The sequence below is a fragment of the Tursiops truncatus genome, chromosome 1 (genome assembly GCF_011762595.2).
Source record: "Tursiops truncatus isolate mTurTru1 chromosome 1, mTurTru1.mat.Y, whole genome shotgun sequence".
In the NCBI taxonomy this organism is placed as follows: domain Eukaryota; kingdom Metazoa; phylum Chordata; class Mammalia; order Artiodactyla; family Delphinidae; genus Tursiops; species Tursiops truncatus.
In genome coordinates, this window is record NC_047034.1 from 81,587,245 (window position 1) to 81,600,559 (window position 13,315).

Consider the following 13,315-nt stretch of genomic DNA (forward strand, 5'->3'; position numbering starts at 1 on the left):
GATTCATGCCAAACTGCATTTTTACCAAAAAGATATCAATCTTAACTAATCGATTCAGTTTTGCAAATTAAGAGCTTAAGAGTTTCCTATGTATTGAATCTGTCAGGGACGGCGGGGCGGGCGGGGGGGCGGGAATCACTCTATTAATATCAAAGGAGGAAAAAAAAATATCTGTCAGAATCCAACCTGTTATTGGGTTAACTTGCCAAGCTTCAGTATAGAACTTTATTCTTTGGACGGCAATTAAAATACTTGTCTGGGGCTTCCCTGGTGGCGCAGCGGTTGAGAGTCCGCCTGCCGATGCAGGGGACGCGGGTTTGTGGCCCGGTCCGGGAAGATCCCACATGCCGCAGAGCGGCTGGGCCCCTGAGCCATGGCCGCTGAGCCTGCGCGTCTGGAGCCTGTGCTCCGCAACAGGAGAGGCCACAACAGCGAGAGGCCCGCGTACCGAAAAAAAAGAACTTGTCTGGCAGGGAAGGGTTCACACATGTGCGTATTTGAGCTAACCCCCCGGACACCTGTCAGTTGAAAAGTATTCACTGGAAGAAGCATCCACTGTACTGAGGCCCTGCTGTTTTCTAATGGGCCTTAAAACCAAGATGCAATGACAGCAGACAAGAGACATGAGGCTCCCGGCCATGAGGGGAAAATGTGATTACTTTCATCATAGGATACCAACTCATAAAAAAGACATAAAACACATTTTTGCCTGAAGTGTGTACATATATTTTGTTTTCATGTTATTTTTAATATTGGAGTTAACTAGGGAGTATAGGGAAAGGGATAAAGAACATGAAATGGTTCAAGGAAAACAAGGACTTATTTAGGACCCTCCCCTGCCTCAAGTTCGTGATGTGGTCCCTGGACAGAATAACCACCACCACCACCAGCCATCTGAGCTGTCTCTACTTGTCGAGCACTGAGTCAATCCAGTGCTTCCAATTAATTGCTTAATTCTCACCACAACCCATTTTACAAGTAAGAAAACAGACCCTAAGTAACTTAGGGTCCCAAAGAACATACTTCATAGGAATCTAATGAAAACTCCAGTGAGATGACCCGTGTGATGTGCGCAGAGAGGAACTGCCTGCTGGGTCTTAGAGTCAGGCCTCCTCTCAGAGCTTAAGGCCCCCAGACTTCTCAGAACTTCTTGATAATTTATTGAAACAATAGCTACATATTAGCTGGCGCTCTAGTCATTCCTCAGACTTTCTAGTGATTGTCTAGAAAATAACAAACTCCACCCCTGCGCCTGACTGTTTACTTTTATATTGTCTGTGGCAAAGTTAATATCAAAATCCCCTCGATAACAAGGATACACAATACATACTTTATTTAAAGGTTTCTTTGAGCTGTTCAAAAAACAAGTTTCAAATAAATGATAGAATAAACCAAAGGCTCTGACAAACAGCAATGAGCTAGCTGGTAAAAGTGCAACAATCTGAATCGTTCAAGATTCAACTAGTTGAAATAACTCAATTTCACAAATGTAGAAGAGTAAAGAGAAGATGTGTAATCACAAGGTCAGGGGATGAGCATGGCTTTGGAGCTTTTCAGTTTCAAATCCTGGGACTCCCACCTAGTGGCTGTCACCTGCTATAAGATGGGGAAAGTAACATGCACTTCCAAAAAGTTTCAGGGGAAACAAAATAGTAAACAGCATATAAGAGCCCCGGTCCTGGGACTTCCCTGGTGGTCCAGTGGTTAAGACTTGGTCTTCCAATGCAGGGGGTATGGGTTTGAGCTCTGGTCAGAGAGCTAAGATCCTACATGCCTCGCAGCCAAAAAACCAAAACGTAAAACAGAAGCAATGTTGTAACAACAACAAAAAAGGGGCCCAAGCTTTGTGCACGTCATGTAGCAGACACTCAGATGGTGGCTGTCCTTGTTCTCCTTGAGTCCCTAAGGTTAGGCCTGTGATACTGGCGAAAACGGGATAGGCAAAAGCAGGATTCTATACAACCAATTAGAACATACTCGGCTCAAGTCCGTTCCGTATTTGCGATGAAGCTCATCAAGGCTAAGTTTATGGTCATCCTAAGAGAAAACAGAAGGAAAAGAATTAATCACTGTACCATTAAAACAAACAAACAAAAAGATTTTAAAACGCATCAATATCATCACTCCTCACTATCATTAGGCTCAGAAGACAAGTTTTTCTTCAGTGCACAAGTTAGTACACTTCCACCATTGCTGCCCAATGGCTTGGCAACCATACAGCTGCCTACTGAATAGTCTTCACTGGAGAATGGCCCAAGCTGTGTGATGGCAGCCCGACTGTCTGCCACCTGTCGTCAGAGAAACCCAACAGTCTTAGAGACCTACGAGACCTCATCTACCTTCTCTGATGACAAGGCAGATTATAGACAGGTCGCATCTGTGGACGCCTCCATGGCCTGCAGAGGTTGGAAGTTCTCCGTGTTCAGTATGATGCAGAAACACAAAAGCAAAGGCCCACGATAATACCATCCACAGTTCCTCTGTGGACCTTTGGTTATGCCGGAGTGTTGAGTAACTTGTCCAACCCTCTAACGGCTTTTATAATGAAATTTTTCCATAGCAACGTCTACAATTCAGTAAAATCTGTACAACTGCTGTAATCTCTTTACTTTGAAAATGAAGCAAGTCTCTGACTGAAGGATGACTGGGGGGAGGGGTACCATAACACTCAAAGCAGGTAAGACACAATTAATTTTTAAGACGAACAAAGAGCAGCCTTCCTCCTAGTACTTTACCATGGAAACTTCCTTCTTCAGCTCATCCATATCCCTCTCTTTCTTGGCCTTCTTTTTGTCGCCATGCTCTGAAACAGCTGCGGGTTCATATTTATCACGTCCAACCTACAGAGGAATGTGGGAAACGTGTGGTTGTGAATTCAGAACAGCATTTCGAAACTCAAGATTGTGGAGAAAGGATCTTCAGCAGTTTTAGGAGAGACATCATTTTGAAGAGTCACTGGGCTAATATCCATGGAAATACATGTTCTAAGGCTGCATACTCAACAGCAGTCTAGGATTAATACTGCCATCATTAGCTCAGGTCAGGCCATCTGCACCCTAGGGCATTAAGACCAATGGGAAAGTCCTGTCAGGCCTCAGAGTGGCCCTGCCAGTTGCTTCCATTTGGGGTAAATGGGGGGAGAGGGTTGTGCTGTCATTTCCATGCCATGGCCCTCCATCTTCCCCACTGAAAGAATGAAACTATCTTCACATCACTAACTTAGAGTACAGTATAGTACTTATGCACTTGGATTCTGAATCAGACAGGTTCATACCCTGGGCTCCACCACTTGATAGCTGTGTGTCCTTGGGCAAGTCACTAATTCTGAAATTCTTCTGTTCTCTTCCCTAGAATGGAGCTAATGGCGCCTACCTCCTTAGAGGTTTGAGAGGATTAACTGATACACACACCTAAATGCGAATGACTTTTATTATGACGTTTAAATTCTTATCTTTGCAAAGAAGTCATTTCGGATCAACTTTAAATATCTTTAGGGTTTGCCTTAAGAGCACTGACCTTTTCATCTTATTAAAAAAAGTCAGCCCAAGGATCCTTCAAATTCTTCAAGTGAAAGACAGAAAAAGGGAGTCCCCACCCCAATCTGCAGCCCGAGAATAAAGCCCCCAAATGCAAGTCCCTGGAAATATTTTGACACAACCAGGATGTAGGAAAAGCATGTGCATTATCTCACAGTTCGCAGGATCCACCTACGCCTCTTGAAAACTGGAACAATTTTTAGAGAAAACGTTGATTCCACAGTTTAAATTTAGATTGTTCCACTCCCCCACCTCCTGTTGAAAACGCCTGAGCTCAGCTACACAAAGCCTGAACTTGGTGCTCCCAAGGCTAGTAGTCCCTGGAGAGAAGGCGCCCCTCACTCCAGAGGCCCCCAGCCCACAAACTGATAATATCACCTAAGAAGGGCAAAGAAAGGCAGTTATAGTAGCAATTTTCTTACAATGGATGCTATGCGGTGCTGTCTGTATTCATTTGTGGCTCTCCCTTAATCATTTCTGATTTTCAGGAGTGCCTCACCAGCTACTAAAGCAACAAGTAGAAACACTGTCTAGATTAAAATTGTACTGTGCTGAATATAAAATAAATTTAAAAAAAATCAAAGCATATAGGTGTCTTTCAGTCATAGCTGATATGGTTGCAAATAAATACAATATTCACTTGAATTTGAAAATACCTTCTTAAGACTCTAAAGAGATCCTGGCCCCAGGTTAGTTCGTGTTGCCAAAACACAGAGACATGTACAGTATTCACGTTGCTCAACTTGTGTGGTCACATTTACAGTGTTCCCTGCCCATTAACTCTTTCAGAGTGTTCTTTAGTTTCTGTATCTTGTCTGTTAAGAATGAAGCAAGTCTAAAGATAGTCAACATTCTCCACATTCTCTCCACTACACAGCAACCACACGTTGCTGAGAGCCTCTCTGGGAGAGCTCTGGGGCCAGAGTTAAAATGAAACATCATCACACACACTGGAAGCAAACAGACAAACAAAACAAAGGACGGGGCTCCCACCAGAGAGGAACTAAAGTGGGACTTCCTTCATATATTTAATAAGGAAGCACAATACTTCCTTCATATATTTAATAAGGAAGCACGTCAAAGACATTGACTAGGGATCTCTAAAAGACTCACATGGCCCGTTTGTATTGATTTCTTAAATTCAGTTCACAAATTCTCATTGAGCAAGTTGAGTATCATTAAAACATATCTAACTTCAAGATATGAAAATCAGAGTTAAAAGCCCTCTGCCTCACCATCTGTAGGCTTTGGTTATTCTCCGACTTTCAATATTTTCCACTCCAAAAGAGGGGGAGAGAATTATTGGAGCAGCTAGACCTTGGACATGTTCCAGAGTTTTATCCCCATTTACAAAACAGATCTCCTGCCTGAAGCTTCTCAGTTATCAGTGGTTAAGGTAGCTGGAAATCAAGATTCCCTAATAACCCTCCCCATTCTTCATCCCTTCATGGCATATAAGGGGTGGTGGTTTAAAACAGGATATCTGTGAAAGAGACAGGGGAAGTGCTAACAAGCGATATTTCTTCTCCTTCAAGTTTTAATTGTTTCACTAGGCAATGTCCAGAAGACCAGGCAGCTTATGCAATTCAGTGCTTCCCTATAAGTAAAACAATACTACTAGCTTATCTTGATGGGAACCAAATATTACTCGAGTCCCTACCAATCTCAAATACTAGTTTCAAAGCAGAAAAAAAATCTGTGTGTGTGTGTTTGGGGTGGGGTGCAGTGGTGCAGGGTAGGACAGGGAACAACCTAAAATTGGGTAGACAGCATTTTCTTTATTATTTCTTTTAAAAGCATTTGGGAAAAACAAAGGTCATGAAAAGGGGAATGATAATATGGTCTCCCGCATCTACTGCGATGACCTGCCCACTCCTCTGGGCACTGGGCACACAATTCCCACTGTTTCCATTAGGAAATGCAGGTCAGTTCTCCTTCCTCCACGGAAGACAGGCAGTGACCGGGCTCCCTGCAACAGCACCCTTGGGCACCACCGCTGTGCGGTCTCTGAGAAAGGGGAAGGGTACACAATGGACGCTCAAGGCCACTGTCATACCACCCCCCCAAAAGGGCCACTTGTGAACATTTGTTTATCCCTTTCTAATTTAGGAAGTGGGAGGTCACAACAAGGGCAGGGGCTTGCCCAGTGTGACACAGCCTAAAATAAAGTGTCATTACTTCACCCTGTGCTTCCTGGGGATTTCATCCTCTCAACGGTTCACTATGAGTTTTGCCACCAGTTGATCTGGGTAGAGGGCAAGGGTGCTCAGGAGATGGAGTGAGAAAATTCTTCACAGGAGGAACCAAGGTTGAAACCTGGAGCAAGGTGCGCTTGTTTATTATTATTATTTTTTTTAGTTGTTTCAAACTAGTTTCTTTAGGGGTTCCATTTTCACTCCTCAATGGATTTTATGCATTTCTCAGATGCTTCTTCACTCATTAGTTCATCTAGTTCTGAAGGGTTACTGAGTGTCACCTTGATCAGCCAACCATCTTCATAACAAGATCTGTTGACAAGCCCTGGATTTTCTGCAAAAGCTTCATTAATTTCAGTTACTTCTCCTGATAGAGGAGAAGAGAGTTCACTAGCAGCTTTTTCACTTTGCAAAGCACCAAACTCCTCATTTGTTCAATTCTGTCCCAGCTTCAGGGAGACTACAGTCAGTAAACATCTCCCAAAGCTTCCTGTGCAAAATTGCTGATTCCCACCATTCTAACACTATTTTCTGTTGTCATCCATTCACATCTGTCTGTGAATTTACGCACAGCGTGGGGCTGGTGTGCAACGCTGGGAAGGTGCCCACCCTCAGCCACCAGGGCTGAGGCCCCAACGTTCACTTTTTTAAAAACACAGACCAAATCCTTACAATGAGCAAGGCCTGCTAGGGCTGGAGATGCTCCTTCCTCTTCTTCAGTAATTAACAATTTAAAGGGGGTGGCGTGGGAAGCGGATATGACAGGTGCAGAGAAACATCCCAAAAATTTTTACAAAGGCGCACAAAGAAGGTGCAATGAGTTTAGGAGACAAGTTTCCATCCTGGACGTGAGTCACCTGACGTCTTCGTCAGCTGAAGCTGCCCCGAGGCCTTCGGACCCATCTCAACCGGCCCCCATCAGGCCTTAGAGGCTTTCTCAACTGTGCCGTGTGATGTCTGGCCACGGCTCCCACCACATCAGCACAATGCCCTGTGGCCAGCCGGGAGGTCAGAGGTCTTCAGACTTCCGAAACTGCTGCTGATAAAGTCTGGAGGGTACCTGGAAGCAGAGATGTCCACACCCTTTGGACAGGACTATGGATGGTACTTTTAAGTCAGTCCCAAGTCACTCTAGCTCTGCCATGTGCCAGCTATACGACCCTGAACAGTCAGCCTCAGGTTCCTCGTTGCCTAAAATGGGAATAACACTCGGTGTAACTACTAAAGACTCTAGAGAGGCATCTCTGATAGATGAATCAAGGGGCTGCCATCAAAGCCAAAGACAAAACACCTAAAAACAGCACTGTTTCCAAAACCGACAAAGCTTTGGACTATCAAGAGGGGCCAGAGGAGGGTAAAAGTAATTGCCCCAAATGCAGCGCATTTCAAAGCTGGCCAAGAGGGTTGTAGAAAAGATACCTCTGAACCCAATTTGGCAAATTCCACCTTAGCAGGAAGTTGAAGGGATGGTCTCCGATCCTCACTGGTTACCTAGAGGCACTGCCTAGTCTGGGCTACATCTTTCCTTTATGTAAAAAGGGGGGCGCGGGTAGGCTTTCCAGTCTCCCCGGGATGATATATGATTAATCATTATCAAATACAAACGTGTATGTGAAGGTACTCTGCAAGGCACTACACAAAGGTTATTATAACTTGGTTTTAATGAACATGTAAATCACTGCCACTCGTCACTTACTATGAAAAGTCTTTATGAATTAAAAAAAAAACACCTCATTTGGGGCATTTTTTATTTCATCGTCAATTGAAACTTATAAAGATATAAGACATGACCAATCGCAGTTCCTCACACCTCCGATGGCTCCTAAATGATTAAGTAGTTTAGTTTATGCACAAGGATTTTCCATCCAGGGAGCTGAGGGTGGAGACGGCTGGGGCTGAAAGAGGGTGGCACTGCAGGGCTCTGCAGCCCAGAGCAGCGTTTAGGGCAGAGAAGGAAGAGGACGTGATCCGAGGGACACCTGGCCTTCACAGTCCTTCTCTCACTCACCTAAACCTGCTGCGAGGTGGGGAATATCAAGTAGCCAGGCCAAAGCAGTGGGTCTCTTTGTGAGCCCAGCTCAGTCCCTCCAAACTTGGGCTGCAGCCCATCAGCCAGCAGGGGGCAAAGAAAACAGCTCCAGTTCTAGCCAGCGGGTTCCCTCAGCCCAAAATGAACAAGACTTAACCTTCCTCCCCAATCTGCCTGCATGTGAAATTTCAACGAGACTGCCAGTCCACCCTACCTGCAATAGTTAGTATACATCCATGATCATTCAAAACGATTCTATGGGACTTCCCTGGTGGCTCAGTGGTTGAGAGTCCGCCTGCCGATGCAGGGGACACGGGTTCGTGCCCCGGTCCGGGAGGATCCCACGCGCTGAGGAGCGGCTGGGCCCGTGAGCCATGGCCGCTGAGCCTGCGCGTCTGGAGCCTGTGCTCCGCAACGGGAGAGGCCACAACAGTGAGAGGCCCGCGTACCAAAAAAAAAAAAACCATTCTAAACATCTAAATAATCAATATACTTTAGATTTATGACCTCTTTAAAAATGTGCTTTTTCAGTTAACTAAAATTAAAAAAACTTGTTTTTTCAATGGGGTTTTCTACCTCTACATTAGGTACCTGGGTAATGAAGAGTTAAAATGTTCTGCCTGTTTCCACCCATTTGCTGCCCTCCTCATGCCTTTTTTCATTTTGTCAGGCCACTCTTTAGCTGGTGCTACTCAAAAGAAGTTGTTGGTTTGAGAGACCCTGGCTTAACAACCAGCACAAGCATTAAAAGGGGACTGAATCAATTTCCAGTAAGTCCTGATCACTCCTCAACTGGTACCTTGAAGCCTAGGGTGGGAAGTAAAACAGCTGCTGGGCTGAAGAGGACAAAGGCAGTGACAGGCCCTAGAGAAATAGGGAAATAGAACTCTCAAGAAATAACTTGAGAGTTCTGCGTATCACGCAATGTTAGGGAGTGAGTGAGTGTTCAGGCTGGGAGACCACCGGCTGCTCACGAATCAGGAACGTCTGGTGGGTCACTAGAGAAATGCCACCTGAGTTGAAACCAATAAAACCAACATGGCACCTTAGCAAGCATCTAAGCATCATGTGGAGGATAAAGGAAGAACACCAGAAGATAACACCCCAAGTGCGTGAGGCCCTGCCCTCACCACGATGACAAACCGGCAGGATAAACCAAGCACTAAGTGTCAACGATCCACAAAACCGTAACACGCTGATCATCAGGCCCCCAAACAATCCAGGTCCCAAAGACAAAAACACAAGCCATCAAGGGTCAACTTTTCAGATCACCAACCAAAAACGTCTACCAGCCGTTACTGGACAGGGTTGGAATAAAACCAGGTACAGAGATAATCAATGCTCAGATATAATCCACTGTAAAGTCACAAAGGAACTAAGGAATGGGGCCCACTGGCCAAAATCCCCTGGGCTCAGGATCCAAATGAAACCAGAGAGAAAAACTGCAGGGTGGGTTGGGGGGTAGAGTGGGGTGCTTCTATTCTCACTGACAGAATCTGCTATCTGAAACATTAGTCAAATAAATGTGAAGAACTGCTTGTGGATTCCTGACGACAGATTTAAACACAACTAAGGAGGTGACTCATAGGCAAAGAACAGTCTCTCTGTGACTACAGCCAAAGAACACACTTCCTCTCACACACATTCGATTCATAGCAACGTGAGAAAGCTCAGACCTGACTTGGTTATGGCTCCTTTTCCAAAAATATATAAACGAAGGAGAGTTTTAAAAAAAGTAGTGGATTTTAAAATTCTCTGTCCTTCACATTATCACTTACTGGACACGTAATTTCAGCGGAATCCAAAATTGGACAGCTCTGGCAGGGATGGGGAAACATTCTGCCCTGTGCTTTGCTGGCCAAAAGCAGCAACTCTGATTACTGTGAGCCCATCTGATCTGACACTCGTGTTTCTTCTTCTGGCCTGCTGGCTGGCAGAGCGCCCTGGGCGTCTAGAAGAAGGTACCACAGCACAAATGTTCACCCTCCTGTCCCTCACAGTGGGCTGAAAAGCCCATTTCATTTCACAAGACTTTGACCAAGACTCTAAAAATGCCTTTTACTTGGAAAGTGAAAGTAAACGAGAACTCGAAGATGCCGTTAATAGCATCCCAGCAGTGTCCAATGACACTTCCCCTCAGCTTCCCTTTGGAGGGTAATTCATAGTATTCAATATTTCCCATTCTTTTCAATCTTCAGTAGTTTTTTTTCAGCTGAAAGAAAAATCATTTTCTAGTTTTGAAAAGACTTAAGACTGACGAACAGCAAAAACCCATAGTTTATAAAGATTAGATCTCTCAACGCCAAATGCTTTAAAATCCCAACAACAGCTGCCGCTCACACTTCCCCTGTACCCTCTCTAAACGGAACACAGGTGACTTTCACTTGGGTGAGTACTCTACCTAAGAGCCAGATGAGAAACTGACACTTCAGGGCTTTAAAAAACTTTGTTTTAAATAAAGAAACTAATTTTACTTACTTTTCCATACAAAATCCTTCGAAAACTATTTTCCTTAAAGCCTCTTTCACTCTTAAGTTTGGATATGCTATGTGAAAGAACATAGCCTGGACTTCGCTGGTGGCGCAGGAGTTAAGAATCCGCCTGGGGACACGGGTTCAAGCCCTGGTCCGGGAAGATCCCACATGCCACGGAGCAACTAAGCCCCATGCACCACAACAACTGAGCCTGTGCTCTATAGAGCCCGCGAGCCACAACTACTGAGCCTGTGCGCCACAACTACTGAAGCCCGCATGCCTAGAGCCCGTGCTCCACAAGAGAAGCCACTGCAGTGAGAAGCCCACGCACTGCAACAAAGAGTAGCCCCCACTCGCCGCAACTAGAGAAAGCCTGCGCGCAGCAACGAAGACCCAATGCAACCTCCCAAAAAAAGGAACATAGCCTGACTGAACAGAAAGTCACTTATCTGTTCATTTGTTGCTAAAATAATCAGAAAACAATGCTTTAGAAGGGTTCTGGGATGGAGAATGGATGGGTACCCAGTCTATTGGGCTTTATAATGTTGAATTCACTTTTTTTTTTTTTTTGCGGTACGCGGGCCTCTCACTGTTGTGGCCTCTCCCGTGCTCCGGACGCGCAGGCTCAGCGGCCATGGCTCATGGGCCCAGCTGCTCCGCGGCATGTGGGATCTTCCCGGACCGGGACGCGAACCCGTATCCCCTGCATCGGCAGGCAGACTCTGAACCACTGAGCCACCAGGGAAGCCCGAATTCACTTTTTTTAAGTGCAATTTAGGAATAACACTTCCAGGGGTCTGGATATTTTAAGTTTTATTCCTCCCCTAAATAAACATTTTACTGCATTTTAAAAAATTCCTCGCCCCCTTTTGGGGACGGGGGTTGTCAGGCTTAGCCTACTCTCAATCTCCTCAGACTTATGATGCAGACCTCCCCCTTTCCTACCCTCCCACCCAAAGGTGAGTCACCAGAGTGTTACAAACTTCCTGGCAGAGAAAACTACAAATTAACAAACAGTAAGTTACCCAAAGAGAATACACCCTCAGAGCAGGGTACAGAAAGGCGAGGGGGGTGGGGGCTGTTCGTCACTTATACACTGAACACTTGACAGGGGCAAACGGTGTGATGCATCCCCAACCTTCTTCTCTGTCCCTAGGGCTAGTTAACCAGTTCCTCCCGTAACCACTCCACTTGCTCGGGCCAGGACTGGGCAACCTTCCACTCTGAGGACTCTGCCGTGCGATGTTTTCAGTCTAAAGTACTAGCTTTATAGCAGCCAGAGGGAATTTAGTCACACTTTCAAGCTGAGCTCCCAAAGGGCAGCTGATAGTGCTACCGTACAACCAGGATTTCTGCTGACATCTGTATCCCTTGTGCAACCTTCACCTGCACCTTTTCCCAGGCTCCTCTTTAAATCACTACCCATAAACCATGGTTTCTTTTCTAGGTAACTAAGTTAATGTTCAAACGATGGAGAACTGCAGTGAAGGAGCAGGTGACATCTCTCCTCCCCTCATTTTTTGTAAACTTGAGAAAAAAGAAAGTTTCTTGCGTACCTTTGGTGAGCTAAAGGATTGTGGGTGGTAGGCCTAGCTGTGGATTTAAGCCAAGTGACTGGCAGAAACACCCAGTATGAAAAAAAGGACAAAATCCTATTTCATCCAGGAATGATTCAGCAGGAGCTGTTCTTCCATTTCTTTACCAAAAGCTTAGGAGATCGATTTTTAAGGAGAAATAAAATCACCTGAAATATCACCAAAACCTGGGCTCCCAACAGTAATGGGAAGGGGAGGGGAAGAAATTAACAATGACCTTAAAAATTAGCTGCCAGCACTGGCTTCCTAGTTAACCAATTATCAGCAGGGCTTCAGTCACCACTCCACCCACATTCTAATCCCCATGTGGAAAAATCCCAACATTTGAGCATAAAATATCCTTCTGAACATTTGGACTATCACCGTAAGTCATTGGGGACAAAGGGGTAACTTTATCCCAGGGGAATCACCCCCCCCCACACACACCACCCCCCCTTGTTTAATTTATCAGAGTACCCAAAATACTAACTACAACCCAGCAGATAAGCAGCATATCAGCCTGTGTTAACCAGTTACAATTCAATTTTGTGTTTGCCAGCCACTAGGCATTTTATTAAAAATCCATAAGACATCTAGGTTGAACCTCCACGACCCAGGTATGTTGCTTTCTTTACCACCACTGTGCATGTGTGTGGTTACGAAAGGGACATATAGATCTATGGACATAACTTAGTTATTCAAACATCTCTCTGGTCCATTAATCCAGCCTCACAAACACCCAGTTTCATCTGAAAAATAACTTGAGAGTTCTGCGTATCAGGCAATGTTAAGGAGTGAGTGAGTTTTCAGGCTGGGAGACCACAGGCTGTTCACGAATCAGGAACGTCTGGTGTGTCACTAACCAACCATTTGACCTTGAGCAAATCACTTCACCTTCCTAGGCCCCGGGTACATATCTACGATCTCTACAGCCCTCCAGTCAGTAATGCGAGGCTCAAGAAATAAACTTTTTTTTGAGGGGAAAGAGACAAAGAAATGAGCTTTAAAAAGCTTGTTTACTGGAATGACTTAGGGTTTGATAGTGTGGTACAAGCACAGGCCACTAACCCAGTTTTCATCCTGGAAGTACAGAGGCTGGCACTCAGCTCTTTTCAGCTACTTGACCTGAGCCAGCCCTCCACATTTTGTGCTTTTAGAAGATGCCAGTTGTGCATTCCCACCTCTCCTTACTTTCTCGACCAGGTCCAAGCCTTTCAATGACCTCCTTCAAAATCTATTTAGAGTCCCCAAAGAATGCACCGTCCCTCTTCGCCCATCACTCACTGCACACCGAGGAGCCCTCAGAACCTTCAAAGACCTACTAACCGCCAAGGCACTGAGCAAGTCCTGGACACAATGGAGTGGATTCTCTCCTACCAGTATTCTCTTGACCTGGTCATTTTATCTCATCAACTTCTTTTGTATAAACTTTTCTCGACTGGACTTTGGCCCCGTTGGGGTCTGCCACCCAGTCTCTTGCCGTGGCTACGGGTTATCACAGCTCCAA

The 13,315-nt window shown here is 45.3% G+C and overlaps 1 protein-coding gene across 1 annotated transcript in view; it reads right to left on the reverse strand.

The window, feature by feature from the left end:
- Positions 1-13,315, reverse strand: part of ATP1A1 (ATPase Na+/K+ transporting subunit alpha 1) — a 33,148-nt gene that overhangs the window by 18,447 nt on the left and 1,386 nt on the right. Inside the window, exons 2-3 of the mRNA XM_004319853.4 lie at positions 2,736-2,840; positions 1,978-2,037 (exon numbers count right to left, since the gene is read on the reverse strand). Coding sequence (XP_004319901.2) covers positions 1,978-2,037; positions 2,736-2,840 — 165 coding nt within the window. The remainder of the gene's footprint in view (positions 1-1,977; positions 2,038-2,735; positions 2,841-13,315) is intronic.